This window comes from Sceloporus occidentalis, unplaced genomic scaffold (genome assembly GCF_023333645.1).
Source record: "Sceloporus occidentalis isolate IW3139 unplaced genomic scaffold, rSceOcc1.0.p SCAF_17, whole genome shotgun sequence".
NCBI classification, from domain to species: domain Eukaryota; kingdom Metazoa; phylum Chordata; class Lepidosauria; order Squamata; family Phrynosomatidae; genus Sceloporus; species Sceloporus occidentalis.
This window is the reverse complement of record NW_028316997.1, coordinates 7103705-7125000: the sequence shown is the minus strand read 5'-3', so window position 1 is coordinate 7125000 and position 21296 is coordinate 7103705. Positions and strand designations below refer to the sequence as shown.

Below are 21296 nucleotides of genomic sequence, written 5' to 3'. Positions count from 1 at the left end.
TCACAATGTCATCTTCCGCACAGAAATCACCACAAAACTGATCTATTATCACACTTTCTCGTATTATATTATCTATATTATGTAAAAATCCAGTACTGAGCAGTTGTTTTAATTACAGCTTTAACAAGACAAAAGTGTGCAAGTGAGGAAACCAATAAAACAATCACTCCAGTTACTTTAGGTATTGGTTTGTTCAATGTATTGGAGAAGGAATAGAAAGGGTTCTTGGAATATGTATAATTATGTATGTACAAACAGATCATCAGAAATCAATAACACAGAGGTGGTATAGCACATGAGGAAAGAGCACTATACACAGGTGTGTGTTAGTCCTGTAAAATAATTGTCTTGTGCTTTAGGAAGGTCAATATGCTATCCCAGGAACAAGTCCCTTTGATCTTTTGCAGGCTATAGGTCAGTGATACCATATGTTAAGTCTTTTTCACTTCAGTCAGCAAAGCAGAACAAAAAGGGTCTACAGAGAATGAAGACAAGAATTCTAAAAGTTCTGGTAGCTTACAAAGTAATCAAGATCATACAGACAGATGATAGACTATAACAATATGTGTTGTCTTCAATCTCCTCAGTGTTTTTCAAGCAGACAAAAATAACAGCACATGATTTATAATAATAAATTATTACGCACACAATGCACAAATATCAAACATATGGTCTTCAAATGTTTATCAACACATCACATATTTTAGTGTGGTTGTACAAAACAAACTTAGAATACCATATAACTATTGTACTATAACTAGATTATAGATTACTGTTGAATAAAGCAGCTACTTTATTTTTATGTTATTTTTATAATGTACAAGCTAATGTGTAATGAGACATTATGCACTTATTTTATTCAGAAACATGCTCATTCACCCACAAACATTTATGTTTTCCAAGAGCTGTAATTCGGGTCTTGGAACCAGGGGGGGCAAGGTCAGAAGTGAAGGGAAGCACATGGTGGCACAGGTGCGTTACTGCAGGGCAGTTCAAGTGCACCCCTCACCTTGCAATGTCTGGGTCAGCTACCTCGCCTGCCCTATGGAAGTTACAGCCCTGAATTTTTGTAGGCATCAAGTGTTAGTTGGTATACTGATATTGTTACAGGTGGGAAGAGAATCAGGAAAGGAAGAACTAACAGAATGCAAAGAAAATAAAAAGCTAAATTCCAAGTCTTGCACTGTATTCTAATACACATGCAAATGCAAATAAACAGTATTACATTCAAAATTCAACACAAAATGAAGCATTTCTGCCTTCAAGTGCTAAAAAAAATTAACAACGATATAGGTAACAATCCAATATCGTACATTTTCACGTTTAGTGATAAAGGTTCAAAATAACTATTCATAACAAACAATCTATGTCATAGTCACTGGGCTGAATTACCAAGTCACGGTAATGGAGAAGCAATTTGCAGTACAGAATATCTACGTAATTTATACTTTATGCCATTTAATTTTACTTTAAAATAGAAAGATTCATTTTAGTGGTTTATTTAATAGAACCTGTTGCTAAACAAATATACATTAGAAAAGCACAAATAAAAAAGATTATCTACGGTTGGATGACAGTTAATGATGACACTAATGCCTTGCCAAGTGAAAATTGCCATATGAGCATCTTATGAAAAAAAAAAATAACATAAGAAGCACAAAGATATAACATCATAAATTTCTTTTCAAGCAGTAAAAACTAATCTGCCTTTTTTATTGTTATGGTAGCAAGAGATACAGAATAATCTTGATTCTTGGACAGATGGCCAACTCATCACAGGATACTAATTTAAACTCAAGCCAAGTCTAAGGTTATTCCCTGTCTAGTCATACAGGCAACAAAATCTGTATCTGGATAATAAATGCCAATCTTTTAAGTAAATGTTTATCAGGAGCTCAAAAGCTCATTGCTTTGGTTGTTTTTCTGCATAAAGTATAAACCTGAATAGCCTGTTCATCTGCAAACTAAAGGTAGATTCATGCTTTATGGTAAACTTGTTTATACACACCATCGTCATTACACAACTTCATACAACATATATATATATATATATATATATAGATAGATAGATATATAGATTTATATACACGTACACACAGTACTGTGCAAAGGTTTTAGGCAGTTCTGAAAAAAATGCTGTGAAGTAAGAATGCTTTAAAAAATAAACATTTAATAGTTTATTTTTATCATTTCACGAAATTCAAAATGAGTGAAGAGAATAAAAATCTAAATTAAATAAATAATTGGTGTGACCACCATTTGCCTTCAAAACAGTATAAATTCTTCTAGGGACACGTGCACACAATTTTTTTAAGGAACTTGGCAGGTACATTTTGGAGAACCACAGCTTTTCTGTGGATTTAGGCAGCCTCAGTTTTTCCTCTCTCTCTCTCTCTTCACGTAATCCCAGACAGACTCAATGATGTTGAGATCAGCGCTCGGTGGGGGCCATATAATTGCTTCCAGGTCTCCATGTTCTTCTTTATGCTGATGATAGTTCCTTATAACTTTGGCTGTGTGTTTAGGGTCATTTTATGCTGCAGAATGAATTTGGGGCCAAACAGATGCCTTCTTGGTGGTATTGCATGATGGCTAAGTAACAGCATGTGTTTATCAGCATTGAGGAAATAATTCTGACCAAATCCCCAACTCCATTCGCAGAAATGCAACCCAAAACTTGCAAGGAACCTCTACCATGCTTCAATGTTGACCACTGCTACAGCCAAATATTTAAAATATCGACTCATCAATTCAGAACATCTGCTGCCATTTTCTGCACCTCAGTCTGTGTGTTTTTGTAAATAGTTGAGGACCACACCTGACCAGACTTCAGACAATAGATGGGTATACCAAGGTCCCATTGTTTTCTGCAAATGCTGAGCTGATGGCACTGCTAAGGCATTTTCTGGTTGTGAAGGTAAGCTAGCATGATGTGTCTTTCATCTGCTGCACTAAGTTTCCACTGAGTCTATTGCCATCAACATTGCCAATTCCCTTGTTCTTCTTCAAAAGAGCTTGGGCCGAACATTTGGAAACCCCTGTCTGTCTTGAAATCTCTGCCTGGGAGACACCTTGCGGATGCAGTATGACAACCTTACCACTAATTACATAAATACACCACAGTTTGACTATAGGCCAGAAGTATGGAAACGAAAGAAAGACCACTCCATCCTCTTACAGACATACACTCAACATTCTTGTTGTAAAGATGGCTGGTCAAAATGTCCTTGATGATAAGAATATGGGTTCTGTGAGATGCAATACGAATTAGGAAATTATCCTGGGCACCTTTGAAACTTTTGAGAAATGTTGTGTATTAACTATAAAGTAGTGATTAACATGGAAAAATTAGTTAACCCTGTTATCCTCGGATGTTGCTATTCATTGCTAAAAGGGCATACAATCAATAGTATGCACTTTAATGGGACATTCCACTGCCCCATGCACCAAATCAATGAAATAATGCATGTAAAAGTACCTAACTTTAGAAGAAACTGCAGCTCCAGCTTCCACTGAAATCCATCAGAGCACTTTGTCCGAGTGTGCCGGGGGGAGGGGGATCTCATTCGCTTGGCTAGTGACCAAGACAGCACATGTGCATACCGGACAGAAGGACATATGTTCGGCCGAATGCATCCCCTGCAAGCCAATGAGCTGGGGGGGGGGGAGGCAGAAAAAAAGAGGAATCCATCCATGCATCCATGACATTTTAAAAAAAAAAAGCATTATCAGGCATATGATGGCTGGATTGTTCATTTAATGCGATTGATAGCCAAGTGTCTTATTTAAATTGAGGGGGAACTATAAAAAGCACTCTCATGGGACTAAGATATACAGTGTGAATGCTGTACTTTCTATAATATATCAACCATTACAGAACCAGGGGTGTATGCATGGAAAGGGTTTTCCAGCTAAAGTACTACTGCTTAATACAGTAGTAAATCATTAAAGATATCCTTAACATATTTTTAAATGAAACATCTGGGATTTAAGGGGGCAACAAGAGCCATTAACATTTGCCATGGGTCAGTGATATAAAATTTTTTGCAATAACAACAATTACTCTAAAAAGGATGAATGTAACAGATACAGAAGGACCATTTGGGTTTTTGTAATAATATAGAAATAATGGCGACTGTGAACCTTGTGAACAACCAAATATATGGATGGAAGGGATATACATACTGTAGATACTTCCCTTTACCAATAGTGTGATCACACAATTGGTTTTACATGTATTTGTGTTTTATTTCTATGAATTTATAAAAATGTGAGGAAAAGTTTGCATCGAGAAGGGAAGTATCTATGCAACCATTTTTTGGTTGAGTTGTTCACTGGGTGCACAGTCACCATTATTTTTAACTTTTTAGTCGGTTTTATGAGATTTTGTTTGATTTTGTAATACCTATTGGTAATAGTTAATAAAAATGTGAATTACCAGTAGTCAATGGGGATCACTATTGGACAGCTCTGGAGCGAATCATAATATTTTTATGTTTTCACAGAAGAAATCTAAATTGCAGTTGCCAGTTTACACACAGCAGACGTAGTATACTAAAGATAAAAACAATCATTCAGAGAACTTCCTACACAAACACTTAGTATAAACTATTTATATGAATGGCATATGTGTTTGTTTCTCAAACCACCTTACTGTTAAATTCTACTTTGTCTTAATCACCCCATTCACACTGTTTCCGTTTAACTTCTAAGCACTCTGTAGCTCAAAACTTCATTTACTTCAGTTAATATTATATAATTATAACTACAGTATAATTTATGAAGGCAATTAGTTAGCCTGGATAAATTGAAGTACATAAATATTGCACACAATCCAACTCTTCCATAAAGGTTTATTTACCTTCCATAGTCAACAAAATATTAAATAAATCAGGTCTTAAAGTTTTAGAATACTACTTAATTTGCAGATGCAAATCACATTACAAACAACTGTAGTATGTTTAGACATCCCAACATGTGAAAGGTGCTGTTCCACCAACTCTGCTGACTTCATCAACTTTTGTAAAAGAAAACATTAGAAACATCACTGCTGAATACCCAAACCCTTCCCAGTAATAATTATGCCTTATTTATGAAGCACACAAGCAGACACTGATAGGTCATTGTTATAGAAACTCAAAACGCTTAATTTCCCATGTTTTTTTATGAAATTAAACCTTTAAAGGAAAGAATACATTGACAGATTTGCATATGTTTGTTTATTTACATACTAAAGAGAGGCATATATGTTCTGGCTAAGTGGCACAGCACCTATAATCCAAAAGTCATGGACTTCAGAGATACTTCAGAGAGTTTTCAGTTACTATACTTGCTACATGTTTTAACATAAAAATGGACATCACTGTAATGGTCCCAGAATTCAGAAGCCCAGGTAGTTTGTTATAGCATTTGTTGGCGCAACGTTCACAGAATAGGAGGTAGACTCACATTAGGTGTAGAATGGCCTCTAGTTCATGACATCATATCTGCCTATATCTAACTGGGGATCTTGGTCCACTAAAAGAAGGTTACTAAAAACAACTTTGGACTATATGGTTTACTAAAATATATTGCCAATTGTTCCATATTATTTGGAATACTCCTGAAACCCTGGTAGCATTACCACATGCAACGACCAAATTAAGCGCACCATGTTCTACATCCTCAATTAAGTCTTCCATAAATATTGGAAAGTCAAACTTGCACTTTACAAAAAAATATTAGTATCATACTTATCATGGGAATGAGTAATACCATGGTTATCATAGGGATAACTATCCATAAAAAACTAAATTACTAACATTGTTAGCACAAGACTCCTGGGAAGATTCTAGTATGCAATAACTAGTGATACAGGCACTTCTATAGCTTCTGAGCATTCTCTGCAACAGGAAAACATTTATAAATACCATATGACAGATTTCAGAATATCTTACATGTAAAAATGAATCCATTCATAAGTGATTATTAAACCTAAATGAGCAGTGTGCAGCACGTGTTAGCTTACTCAAAAAGACAGGAATCTTTTGAAGAGAGTTCCAGCCAGTAATCTTTTTAAACTGAGTTCTGAGCAATCCCTTAACAGACACATAATTGCAGGCCATTTACTGTTGCAAAATGAAACATGGAGACCTTTCATCTAGTGTCAAACATTTGGGCATTAAAATGTATATAGATCCTAAATTGGGAAGTAATTTGTTGCAGTCAATTTAAGAAGGAACAAAATACAACAACTCACTTATACTTGATTTTTTTTTCTTCAACTATCAAACTACACAGAGGAAATTTCAACCTCAACTCATAATAATTGACCTTTAATGAATTAGCCCTTTGAGCCCCTGCAGTCCTAAATGATATTGTACATTAAGGGAGATGGAATCATGCAGCGAAATAGAGTGAGCAAAATAAAGGAAATTTAAACATTGCAAGTCAAAGAATTTGCTTTTACTCCATCTGCATGTACTCTGTTACTTCTCAAATGACAACAGCATTAGCATCCGACAAGCCTCACTGAATCTCTTTCAATGTTTCTTTTCTCCTTCATGGCAAAGCAGGCATTTCCCCAACAACAAATGAACAGCAGCCTCTCAGATTCCACATACAACATACCAAGTGTACTGACTCATGGGAGAACAAAGTGCCATATATACAACCTACATTAACAAAACAATAACACGTCAAGTAATTCAAAGAACATTTAGGTCCATATATATACATATATACACACACACATAGATACACACACACACATATATATATATATATATATATGTATACTGTTTAATGTAACCCATTCTGTGCAGATATACGTCTGATGGAGGAAGCAACAACCTGGCTCTTATTCCCAGAATGTCTTTTTAGAAGTCATTCTGCGTGTACGCCAATGCATTTTACTCCATGTAAATTCCAGCATGCGTTGTTTACTTACTGTAGTCACAAAATTAGACTTTGGTTTCATTTAAGTCCTCCCAGGCTACTCCTACTGGAAACAGGAAGCATTAGTATGCAAACTTCCACATGCTCGGTAGTGCATCCATTGATGAAAAAAGGATCTAAGCTTCCCCTGAAAATAGTGGTAGTTGCAGCAGCCAGTCATGTATGCTAACAAAAGCTGTGGATTTTACTGAGCATGTGCACGGTAATTTTTCTTCCACACCACTACGGGCACTTTCTGGGCATTGTCTTGACTGCCATGCAAGTAAAAATAAATATAATAAATAAATCCTACTTGTCATTATAATGCATCACATCCAATGCCCCTGCACAACTGACACTGGCCTGATATTTTTCAGATTCAATATCATGAACATACATATTTCCAAAGCTGAGGGAACGCCAGTGAGATATGTCCAGCAAATGAGCCTATTCTAAATGTTTTAACAATTGCTTATTGATTGCTTTATTCTTGTCAAAGTGAAAAATAAAGATCCGACATAGCTTGATATAATTAAAGAAACATGTAGATAAAAAACAAACACTGGTCCAAACTATATTTTGCCGGTTGTACAATGTTACTTTTTAAACCAAGTATAGAACCGAAAAACACTGAAATGTGAATATCCCTAATCCATTCTAATATAATGCCTCTTTACAATATTGTACAACAATGCACATGCAACAAGGCATATAGAAATATACAATAATATAACACATTTATAAATAAATAAAAGTACTCTCTTCAGAATAAAAAGATTTTGTTTGCAATAGGCCTAAAGCAAACATCTCTATCTGTGTTAAAACAAAGAGCATGTTAAAATAGTTTTCTGAAAAATCTTCTCCACTGTTGTCCCCGTAGTCTTGAAAACCCTAAAAACTGCCAAGGGCTCACTGTAGTCAACAGATACACAAATACTCCCCAGCATATGAATTGTAATACAATCCATATTGATTCTGGCTAACAGTTGCTTTGATTCTAAATCCATTTTATTTCCACTTTTCCGCTAATCTAATAAAAACAATTGTGCTGCTGTAAGCCAGAGGCAGATTGTAATGTTGATCACTTTCAGAAAAAATAAGATACATAATGCAGTCTGTAGGATATCTTTGTGTAGACAGAATGTGTTATTGATGAGCCCTTTGAGTTTAACAAACCCTGCCTGGTCCATCTAAAATACACTTTATTTACATTTCTAACTCTGATCTAATACCGCTTGCAACATCTTTTCAACTATTTAAAGTTCTGTTATGTTTCTAGGCATGTACCATTACCAGTAAATATATATGTTTGAGAGAAAAAAATATCGATAGAGCTGAAACAATTTTAGTAGTCTGATCTTAGAATAAAGTTTGTTTTGAAGGGATCTAAAATAAGTACGAGAACAAAATATATCGTTTCAAAACATAATTAACCACAAAAGAGGTAAGCAATTGGTAGGAAAGGCTATGTGATGACATCTGGAGCTGAGTATAATTCAAAACTCTGCTAAACGAAAGTTATTTCCAGTTTTTAAAAGATCGGTGAAGCAAATAGTACATGCTTCTGTGATCCCTGCAATCTAAGCACCATTTCATTGAGAAACTCTCCTGGCTGCTGCCTTCACATCTTAGTCAAGAAGCAGCTCCATATATTTGCACACATACATACATACATACTCCTTTATTACAATTATGTCTATGTTGGGGGCTATTGAGAGTGAAAATGTTAACACACAGAAATTGTTAGTTGTCCTGAGCTCCTTGGCCAAATCACCCAGTTACCTAACAAGAAAAATTTTCCTTAATACGGCCATTACACAGCAGTATTCACTAAAAGTGGAGAAATGTCCACTTTCTATTAAAGTTTTAATTATTAAAGTAGGATCCTGTGGGAATTATGCAGTTTCACATGGAACTAACAACAGTGTGTATGATAGTCGAGAAGTCCCTTTAAAGTAACATGTCGCCCACCTTGCAAATGCATGTTTGCTGTGTGCATGTGCAGGAAGTGCTCCCAGTGATTTCAATGGTAGCCCTTTCCTGCAACTGATTGGCTGGTATCGTCAAAAAATGCACATTAAAGTACTCATAAAGTACCTTATTAGGCATTGTTATTTTTGGTGAGACTGCCCTAAATGATCTCTTTAATTTACAAAGAGCAATGGTCAGTTGAGCCTTCAGTATAACTTAAACCTAAGTAAACATCTGCAGTTACAATATGAGAGACAGAAGCACTTTAAGAGATTAGGAAAAAATGAACATTGTAAATATCCCCAAGGACATGTTTACATGCACCTGTTTAGCAGCAAGCAGCGATGACGTCTGAATGCTCAAAGGTGCTAAACGTCATTATATCAAATAACACCATGTTACCATACAAATTAAAAGAAAATATATGTTGATGGCATCTTAAAGCATGATGTTTGGCTCTAATGAGCTGCATCTGTTTAGTTAAAAATCTGCTTACATGACTGAGGATCACACACCACCAGAAATGTGAGGACGCTGTTGTCAGAATCATGACTTTTGGTTGCCAATGTGATGTGGTAAATCAGTTATTAGCGGCCCAATGCTCATTTCTCACACTTTTAGTGGCAGTAACATATTAGATATAATTCCAAGATATAGTGTGACTGGAGATAAGCACTCACAGTCCTCATCTGTATCACTAAAAATAAAAAGTGCAAAATATATCCTCAGTGTATTCTCATATGTGACTGACAGATTCATTTAAGTAAGACTAAGTTAAATTGTTGAAACATTTTTTTATCTTATATCCTGCACATACCACCCGTCTTTAACTATTGTTTATTGTATATTCGTCGTTTCCTTCTGCATCACTTGTGTCTTAATGTGTGTTAATGTTAATTGTGTATAATATCAGTTTAAATGTTAGTTAATTTCCATCATCCTCTATTATGCTAGCGCTAAAGAATCTTCTGATGCCCAATAAATAAAATGTAATGTAATTATTTTTGTGAAATAAATTCAGGTTAATAAATGCCTTCATAATTATTTAGTAATGGGCTTAAACCAACGTCTAATGCTTCTCAAGTGCTGCTCAAGTGAACTGAGCCAACAATTTATTTTCTTATTTTTTTAATGTACTGTACCTTAAAGTAGCCTGCAGTAGAAACATTCAGTTTATCATCTTAATTCATATTTATTAGAAGCCATTTTTTTAATTTGTTCACAAATAAATAAATCTTTATAAAAGCAGATCTGAGTTCCCATCTGTCAGGGACAGAACAAAAAACACACTGCAGTGGCCAGTGGTGATCCTTGTACTTCTTATCCGTGGTCAGTATCCTTAGCTAATTTCAAGAAACAGACCATAACGTGCACTTGAAGGAAATAAAGATTGGTGAGTATATGGCCCCCCTCTCCGGTAACTTGTCCAATTTCATTATGTTTGTTTTGGTGTTCTTTTTAATAAAATGATGGGATACCCAGTTTCATATGCAGTGTTGTTTTGCTTTACCAGTATGACACACCATACAAGCAGCCCTGGATCCAGGCTTACCTTAAGGGCACACAACCTCAACGCTATGGCCCTTAAGAGGATATTTGTGCAGCTGATGGCACAAACCTCGTCTAAAAAGAATTTCCTGGAGTTCTGCTCCCCACTTCCTGTTGGACAGCTATGGGATATGACATCATATCCAGGTGCCCGGCAGCTGTTGGTACGCACAGTGCGGAAAAAGTGTTAGTGAAGAGATCAGTGATAGTAGCTTCACAGATTTTCACTTGGGTATGATTGGGCTTGGGTGGTTGCCTTCCCAGGGCCCCTTTATATTTAAATAAGGTCCAGAGCACATAAGCATGTGGCGCATATAATTTTATATGAAACTTTAAGAAAATATTTTCGTTTGAGAGAAGGTCATTCGTACTCTAAAAGCCCATGTGTCAAAAACAAAAAAAGTAACACAGAGATGCTTGGCTGAACTGTTATAATGGTATTCGGAGTCCCTTGTTTACAGCAACAATCAGACATTGCCTGCCTGGTCTATAGTAGATTAATTATAACTGCAGAGAATTGTACTCAAGGTGACAGTAAGACAGTAACTGCAATAAACACAACACAGAAAACTGGACATGATAAGGCACTTTTATGCAAAGTGGATGCAATATAATAACAGAAAATGATTTTGTATCTTAATCACTTTCTGTGATTTTTATGTTTATATAAGCTTTGATTTTACGGAGCACAAATCATGCACTTGATACACTATCAGCGCTGTCTATATTTTGTGTGCACTCATCCCCATTGCACTTTTTGCCACCTTTTCATTTGGCATACTCTGTTACCTATAGAAATATAAATTTAAACTGTTTAAGTATGTGAATATTTATTCAACTAGGTCGGACAATTATATCTGAACCTTCTAAGAAAATCTATCATCCATGATCTCTAAAATTATATGTATGTTTCAGACGCAACAATAGAGTATAATTTTCTTTACACAAGTGCTAATTTGCATAAAACCCAAGGTGCCTGTTGCATTCTAATGATAAGAAAAGAAAAAGAATCTACATCACTCTTATAATTTATGTATTCAGTGCATTTCTAATGTCCAACTTTTTAGAAGTATCACATTTTGGTCCCACAAAGCAGAGGAGTTTCCACAATACGGTATACAGCTGTGAATTACAAGAAGCTACTAGTTTTCACCAACACAGCCATCTCATTTCAGATGTTACCATTCCAGGGAGAATACATGTAAATAAATAAAAATGAACATGGTTTCCAAATGCATGAATAGAGAGACTGACATTTTTTTTGCAGGTAGAGGGGAACTTGTGAGTGAACCGCAGTAGATATTTTTTTTTTTTTCTGTCCAGAACAGACTTGGATGATGACTTCAAACAGGACATACCTCAGAAACCTACTACCCCTAGAGACAAAAAGTAACACAGCTGAACTTTTCCTTCAAGTGTACATTTTAAACAGTTTTTCTGGCGGGAGTAAGAAATCCGCTGAGATTTTGCAATTGGAGGGCAAGTGGACAGATTTGAGCTTACGGTTTACTAAAAAGAACACACAGCACTTCAAACGAAGTTAAGGGCAGTGCATGCCAAAATTCCACGTAAAATGAGACAACTTACAATATCTGACTCGCACACCTGCTGTGTACCTGATTCAGTGTCTATTTTGCTTGGGGGGGGTTTCATATAGTTCAACAGCTACAGTATGTTGTTGTTTTATAATACCACTTGTACGTCTAACTTTGTGTAGTTTTTAAACACCGCACAGGAGACCAGGCATGAAATGGTCACAAGTATTACTTTCCAGTAGATTTCACTTTTCTTTTTCAAGCCACGGCTTGACATTTTGCAAAATCTCTGGAGACCAAACAGTAAAATCGAGTTAGTGCGGGAGTGAACTGTAAATTCCATGGAACCATGTAATATATCTTAACACAGATGGACACAGTACATTAAAATAACTGTGGATGATAACAGAACAATACCATCTGTTTTGTCTGGGGAAGACAACGCATATCAGCTACACTGTCAGTCATATCATATATCTTTAGTGTCATCATGTTGTAGACGACAACTCTATATGTCAGAGCCAAGCGCGCTCTTCTTTAGGGAGTAATGAAAACAATACAAAGTAAAACGCACAAGGATTTTTCCTAAAATGAAAGGGCAGGTCAGTTAAAATAAAAAGCAACAAAACGTAAAGAGGGCAGCCTCATAAGTAGGCACACAAAGACATTTTTATTTATCTTTAACATGAAGTAAAAATACACTGCAAAAAAATCTTTCAGTAGCAAAAATCATATGTATAAATACTCCTGTGCTTCACGTATGCGTCTGTAGCTACGCCTCAGTTTCCACCCTATAAAAATAATGAGGTTGTTTGAACAGGAGCATATACAATTAATCCAATCCCCTTTCCCCCCTATCACTGCTGTGTAAAACCTCAATGATTATAGTTTCTAAATTATGCTCAAGGGCAAATTAAAATTTGCATGGGAGTTTCGCTTGATGAGCTGGATGTTGTAAAGACAACAGCATGCAGTGTAACTTTTAATTCTGAATATTTCCCTGAAGACTGCAGACTATCTGGATTATAGGAAAATGAAGAACTTGGCAAGCTGCTTCCCAATGAACAATGTATCTTCCTAACTGACATTAATTAAGGCTCCCAGTGGCCCCCTAAACACCTGACAAATAAAATAAATGTTGCATAGGCTAGTTGATGTATCTGCTAACAGGACAGGGTGAATGAATGAATCAAAGGAAATATTTTATATCTAAAAACAGTGGAGATTCTTCAGTACAAAAACTATTTTAAGGCTCTTTGCTGATATTGAAAAAAATCAGCAACCTGTGCAATTCTTAAAGGCTTCATTGCCTGTTATGCAGTAGATGATTTTACCTAATTTCTTTAAAAAAAATAATAACTATGTGGACAGCCATTGATGGCTAAATTAGTGGCTCAATTTCTTCTGCTTTACATATGTTTGCAGGATTCCCGATCATTAAATAGAACTATCCATTCTGTCAATAGATGTAGAATGTATGGTTTACCTATATACGTCTTAACAATTACAATTATGACAAAGGATCCACCCTACATTCCTTAGAAACAAGAAAACACATGTCATTGGCTTTCCACTGAAAGAGTTGAACAAATGATAACGGTGGTATACACACTAATCTCCATTTTGAAGCCAAAGTGCTAGGTCTTGAGATGAAATCATGTGTTAGCACAGAGAGTTGATACTTCCTGCAAATGAAATGGTTTAATGACATTATACATTAAGATTAAGGCACCTATTTTAATGTTCTCACTTGCCTGCTGTCTATCTAAAATGCATCGCCGCACTGAGCTGTAAATAGTATACTCTGATAGGAACCAAAACACACAAACACCTTGGGCTCAGAATACAAATTTAAAAAGGAATAACATCTGGTCAAGTACTTATCATCAAGAAGAGATCCCTTCTAATGAAGGAAATCCACAAATTGCAATAAATGAGATCAGCCACAGCCACAAAGCAAATTCTTATAAGAAAGCTTGTTATGAATATAAAAATAATGTGAACTTAACATAAAAATTCCAGCCGTTACCATCTAAATTCTCAATAGACAGTGTCAGCCACTTAATTTGCAGGTACCTACTCCCTAATGCCTCCCTTTGCAATGTAACTTAGACTTTCTTCTGTGCTAAACCCAGAAAAATGCCTGTCATTTGCTGTCAGATTTCTCATCTCAAATTCTCCTCAAGCAACAAAGTCAGGTTAATTGCAGTCACTTTTACATTCACCGGCAACTTACAGAGTCAGCGCGCAGTAACAATTGGCTGTGAAATGAGAAAAGGCGCCCCGTCCCTGGAATCGGGTGAGAGATAACAAATGTGAAAGGATTGAATGCAAATACAGATAAATAAAACCTAATAGAAAACACCGTCTAAATTTAATGTAACAACCATTCGACCTCATTAGCTGAACATGTTCTTGTCATATTTCTTCAGTAAATGCTTTCATGCAAGGCAGGGGCAATGAATATGCTACCACTTGTACCTATAGTGAATGGAACTGAAGGATACGCCGCAGATACACAACACTTTGGAGTCGATAAAATTAAATACGCTCAATAAATTAAAAAAAAAAATCTATTTTCAGAAAGGGAAATGAAAAAAAGGATAATAGAAACAAGAATGTGGTCTCAGTTTAGAAAAGGAGAAAAAAAAAGCAGGGACCAGAATTTTGCTTTATATCCACCTAATAGCATAACAAAAAATACTGTCCTTGCTTTTGAATATAGATTTTTAACACTGCATAAGAATCATTAAATGTTTCCTTTGTTCCCTTTCCATAAGGGCCTGAATTGCATTGCGATGTGTCAGGGGCCTAGTCAAAATCAAAGGATCCAATATGAATTAAAATTTTTATACTTTTTTTCCCCTCTGCCATCATTTGCCAAAAAAAGACCCCTGGTGCACCTGTACTTTTCTAGCTGTAGGCGGTCCAAGATCTTCTCCACACACATTACAAACTTTTACATTACAATGTGCATCTTGTGGAATTCAACACAATATATTTCTATTATTGGTATTGGGTCAAAACCACAATCCTTTAGACTTTGTGATTTGTAAATGACGTTTAAAATCTATGTAAAAATGCAGGTGTGTGATGTACACTTTTTAAATACTATTTCACCGACGACCTTCACACAATATTACTATTGTGTATGGGAGGGAAGTATGCTTGGGTTTGCCAGAAGCTTCCAATTGGGTGCTACTGTCTTCCAAATAATGCGATTTATTGCAAATTAAAATGTAGTGTAGATTTCAATATGAATACATTAAAGAATGCTGAAGGCCATAATCACTTTTGCCACCATAAGGTATTTTTTATTCATTTCTGTATATATTTTTACAATTAAGGTTTTAAATTATGTGATAAACACCTCAAGAGATCTGTCTTTCTTAAAGCTTGAGTCTAGTATGAGAATCTGAGATATGTTCCAATCTCTTCTGGGAAGAAGGGGGTTAAATCGGCTCTAGTTATGCAAAGAAGAAAAAAATAAATACCTTCCCTTTAGTCGTGAAAAGTGCTATAAGAAATTTGTGTATTAAAAAAATAAACTTAAAATATAATGTTATTCCTAATGACGAGGCAGGGAAATGATATTTTTAACAAAATTACCTGAGACACCTTTAGATAGATTCACATAAAACATTTGAAAGGATTATCTTGGCAGACGCAACTTAATGAATACTCAAAATGCAAGCTCAAATCCATCCAGTAAAGCAATCAAGTTTTTAGGAAGTATTTTGACCCTAGTGACACAAACAATTAATTTTTCCTTTCTAATATCAAAATAAAATTCTACATCTAATGCAGGATAATTTGATCAATGCATTTAATCAAAAACAACACCAGAAATATGTTATTCCCACTTAAACAGATTTCATTACTTAATACTAGTTTTAACAGATTATGGAAAAAAGCAGTATCAAGAACAGCATAACAAGCGCAGAGCTGAATCTTTTTCTATTGTAATTACCTGGAGAATGCTTTACATAAAGAAATAACAAAATGACTGTACTGAAACCGATACATTATATATGTACATATTAATGTTTGGTTAAATAGGCATTGTGCGCTACGGCCAAATGGGACTTTCTCATTTTTAAAAGTTTAGCGTCCAATATGTGCCACTAAGTCCACCCGTGCATTACCGTCCAATATATCAGTATAGTAGAATGATCGGTTGTTACATTACAAACCCATTTATCATTCAGTAAATATCATAATATTTTCTCAATGTTGACACTGATCAGTAGAAATAGGGAAAAGGAACTGAACAATATAGGTCAAGCAGCTAAACCTTCTTTAAGGTTCATAGGAATGACATTAGTCAGGCCATATGTTTCTTTTTTACTTTAAGTGTGACAGTTGATCTACTGTGATCATCTGTTCAAATCTATGTGTATACATATTTAACCCTACCAGGGGAGGGGACCAGATTATATCAGATGCCTTATATCATAGGGTAGCCATGAATGAATTGTTCATCAGTTAGGAACACTTATTGAATTGAGTGGGAGGATGATCATTTGCTAATCATTTTGGGATATATGTAATCTCTCCTAAAATGCATAATCAAGCACTTTATAAAGAAAAGATGGCACTAGCATTGTTATTATTTATATTTAAATGCCACATGTATTTATCAGTTACCTGGTTTAAAGGACGACATGTCTATATAATATCCACTAAGACTATTATTAGTTCTAGTTGTGCTAAAATAATTAAGCCACTGGCCAACCTAATAAAGTAAAATGTAAAAATATTTATAATCTAAATTATACGATGATATCAGGTACTCTACAATACCTTAAACTGTAAATATAAGTATTTTGGAAAACTTACTTCTTGGAAATGAAATACACACATTAAGGAATTTATATATATATATATATATATATATATATATATATATATATATACATACATTAAATATCTGTATGACGAAGAATATACAGCTAGGTGCCAAAATAATCCGCACAAAAAAGCAATGAATTGTCACTTTGTACCAAAATATGAAAAGGTGTTAACGACCCCTGCATGTTAATGACCCACAGTAAACGTCATATCTTGTCACTTTATTTTTCTGGTACATTTGTACACCCAAAAACTGCACTAATTTTTTAAATGTTAATTTTCATACAGCAAAGTAAATAAATATGTAGTTCCCTACAAACATTCAAATTACTCAAGTAGAGTTATAGGAACTACAACCGATTACATGGCTTGCGAAAATAAAACGACAAGATGAAGGGTTGGTGTGGCGCTATTGCAATTTTGTACAGTAAAATAATTCTAGTCACTCCATTTTTATTACTATTTTTTCCTATTGATTTTAGAATACTATATCCAAACTTATAATGTTATGCATTAGCACCATAACATATTTATTGCACAAGTAAATTAATAGGTTTGCCAACAATGCGTGTAGTGATTAACAATTGTATTGTTTATTTTCTTTTTACTTTTTTATTTAGATGCATAAATTTTTGGCCTACCAAACATGTTACGCTTACATTTTATATTATGTGTAGACATTATATACATATATATATATATATATATATATATATATATATATATACACATACACACATGAAAATTGTGTAAATATAAACACACACACTATCTAAACATTATATATATATATACATATACACACACATACATACATGCACTAAGTGCATTAAAAATAATTAATGGATGAGAATTGATGAACATACGAACCATACACTACATTATAGTTGAATGAAATTATTTGGATGGAAGTGTTTGTGAATAATGGGAATCGTTTAACATAAAAATGCTTATAACTGATTATAAAATACATATAACTATATTCAAGACAAAAAAGCTAAAGTGAATGAGTGAAAGTACCACAAACGACTAACACTAATTGAGTGCCCCGACTGTACGACAAACATATATATTCTGCAAACATACAAAAGCTCCTTTACATGAAATAGTTCAAAAGGGTCATATTAATATCATTAACAAATACACAGCAGCACAAACAATAAATATTTTTTTCCACCTAATCCTAATCTTAGTTTCAAAAGAGGTAACGTAAGAACATCTCTGTTTAAGAAAATATGCTGCTCTCGTTTTACCTTAGAATTTGGAACAATTCATTTCATAGAGACAAGTATGGTATCAAGTAACTAATGTGGCCCTCTGGTGGAAAGCTAAGTATCACATTTGACATTTCTGCTCTGTGTTATACTGCTCGGAAAGCATGCTTCATGCAATGTAGAGCCTTATAAATATAGCAAGAAAACCAAAAAAAAAAAAGAAAAAATACAAATAAAAAAGGACACCGAAGCAGGTGTGAGAAAATAGTTAGAAAAAATACACGCGGAAGCACAGGGGGGGCAAACAATACACTGGGAATTCTGTACAGCAAAAACACACAAACAAACAAATAATGCGTGTCAAAACCTATTAAAATAAACACGGCTTAAGGTAACCTGCACATGATCCACACGCACCCGGCTCACTAAATGGAGGAAGCGGCTTTTGATTTTTGTAAGCAAAATCAGGAAGAAGAAAAAAAACAAAACTTACCTGCTGTTGTTGCAGATGCAGCAGTTCTACTGTGCTTACTTCACTGCTCGTGTCACCACTTGATCTTCCATCTCTGCTGCCAGAATCTAATTGGCTGCTTAGCGTGCTCATTCCATTTTGATTCATTGAACTGTTGCTTATTGTCTCTGTTGCAGATTCCTGCATCATGACTTAATACCTAAAAGTGATTAAGAAGTATCAATTAACACACGTTACACCTTCGCACTTCTATTATCAAGATGTCCCTCTCTGCCAATTACACAGACGGCATCTTTAAAAGAAGGGAGAGAAAAAAAAATAAAAGAAAGAAACACAGACTCGGTAATTTATCAAGAAAAAGCAATACAAATTCAGCTTTTTTTTTATCCACATACTAATCACTGAAATTATGGTCTCTATAAGCTTCCTTTGTGCAGTTACATTTAACAGCCAAAATAGCTTGCCGTGCATGCAGCATGGTTAAATAGCATTTATGAATGGCTACATTTTAAACTCTACCTATAAAATCAAGTTTAATGAAAGCCCCGATGCACACACGCCACCGTATTTCCTATTATCTAGCTTTGACAACCATGGATGACTATACAGCCTTATTTAAAATATTCACTATCTTGATTCTGTCAGAATTTTACAGCACCTCTTATGCAATTGTATTGTTTAATGATGCAAAGCTAATCATACAAAATTAAAATTTTGTACGAGAGTTACAAATCATATGGTATCAAAAAAATTGATAGGTAGCTTAACTGGCTTCTCCTTTTTTTTTTTTTTAACCTAAATAAAAATTTCACCTCCAAGGCATTTTAGGAAAAAAAAAAAAAAAGCTCTAGCTGAAAACACGTCAGATATTGCCTATATTTTTTAATCAAATGGCTGATATTCATTTATTTTTTTCTGACATTTAAAACATTTAATACTGTCCTTCCTAGGAGGTAATTAAGCTTATGCATGAGCAGTAATCAAACTGTTCACTTGAAGATGACTTAAAACTCAATTTTAACACAGGCAAATAAATGAAAGATATAAAATTAATTTCCCAGGCATGTATTAGATATGAAAGCCAGAAATAAAATCTATCAAGAATATCACTAATGATTGTGCTAAAAACAGCATAAATTATGCATATTACCTTCTCTACAGTAATAAATGTTTTATCGTTTTCACTGCATAAATATACTGTACTTTCAGCGTAGCAATGAGATGTCCTGCCAAGATCAGTTGAATTTCTTGCAGTAAATAAAGAACCGAATGCCCTTACAAACTAGAATTTCAAGGTACATTGTGCATGTGTACTATAGAAAGGTCAATATTGTGAATACGCCCAAGTATAGCGTTAAATATTTTACGGGAATCAGTGAGTCCAGGAACAAGTAACGCATTACATTTAGAACGCACACAGCAAAATAGCTACTTGACGTAAGAGTATACAATATCCATAACCCCAATCAACGCATAATAGCCAAAGTTCCAAAGTTATGGTACACATACAGTTTTCAGTAGCACAGTTCTATTGTGCCGTCACTTACGCCAAGACATATATCACTTCTGCTTGGCGATCGACAAAATACCGTTTTCAGTTCAAATGTTTGATTTTCCAACCACCACCCAAAAGAACACAAAATGGGTAAGATCTCCGTGTACGTTAAGTGAGCAATCTAGAGTATTCAGCTGATGGAGCTTTAACAGGGAAGTCACTGCTACCATAGCTACAGTAAACAATCACTAACCAGATGTGTTTATGGACAAACAGACCTTGTTAAACATCCTATTAAAGATTAACTCAGAGAAATATAACAAATGGAAAATGTGATGCACGCAATGAATTTTACAAGACAAAAACAAAGCTACTACTCTTTTTCCTGAGATTAGGCGGCTAATAAGTATTCAAATTAGGCATAAATTTTACATGCACAATGTTTAAAATATTCAGTAAAATGTGTCTGATTTCCCTCACTAGATGTTTGAAAATTCTACTGTAGTTACTTATCAAGCCCGGGAAGACGTGCCATATTTTTTCGTCTTGTACTTTCTAGGAAAGTGTAGCTAAACAAGATTGTGAAAAACGTCAAGACAGTCAATCGCAACGTATAGAAGCTATTCGCACAAGCGAAACAGCGGGGTTTTTTTTTTTAAGTAAAACATTATAATTTACTGGTAAACAGCAATTCATTAGGCTTTGAAACATGTATTTCATGGGGGAAGCCACACGAGTCCTTTGGATAGAAAACAAAACTATCCCAAAGCAAATCAAAGTTACGATGACAAGGAGTTTATGGCCTGTGGTTTGTGGATCCTTGTTAAAGGCTTACAGTATATTTAAGAGGCATGTTCCAAACTTATGTATGGTTGAACCGGCCCACCCCCTTTGTTGTATTAAGTACCCAATAAAGTCTCCCCTTTATATGAATATTGCAATCTAATATTTATTTTTGTTTATCAATATGTTTTTATTACATGCATCAGTCTACTTTTTTTAGTTGTGTTCTTATGCCGTTATATTAAAACTAGAAGGACACAGATGGTGTTTTAAGAGATACTGCACAATATAAAAAATAGAAGAACACACGTTTCAATGAAGTTTATATCTGAGTGTTTATAAAGACGCTTAATAATTGTTAGCGTTAAGTGTGTAGTACTCTGTGCGTAGTCACACGTTCTTGAATCACTTTTCAGGATTGGGCGGAAGTTGTCTTAGGTAACTGATGGTGAAGGAGGAAGATGCAAAAGAGAGGACTGCCGAAAAAGGAGGATAAGTATATCTGTGGGCAT

General features: G+C 34.8%; 1 protein-coding gene across 8 annotated transcripts in view; it reads right to left on the bottom strand.

Annotated features, from left to right (window-relative positions):
• LOC149302792 (forkhead box protein P2) overlaps window positions 1–18695 on the bottom strand; it is a 103836-nt gene extending 85141 nt beyond the window's left edge. For 4 of the 8 annotated variants that reach the window (XM_089482141.1, XM_089482142.1, XM_089482143.1 and 1 more), the window contains exons 1-2: window positions 18528–18695; window positions 1512–1517 (exon numbers count right to left, since the gene is read on the bottom strand). In XM_089482141.1, the coding sequence (XP_089338267.1) occupies window positions 1512–1517; window positions 18528–18695 (174 nt within the window). The remainder of the gene's footprint in view (window positions 1–1511; window positions 1518–18527) is intronic. The other 4 variants (XM_089482137.1, XM_089482138.1, XM_089482139.1 and 1 more) reach the window with 1 other exon arrangement.
• Between the last annotated feature and the right edge of the window lie 2601 nt (window positions 18696–21296).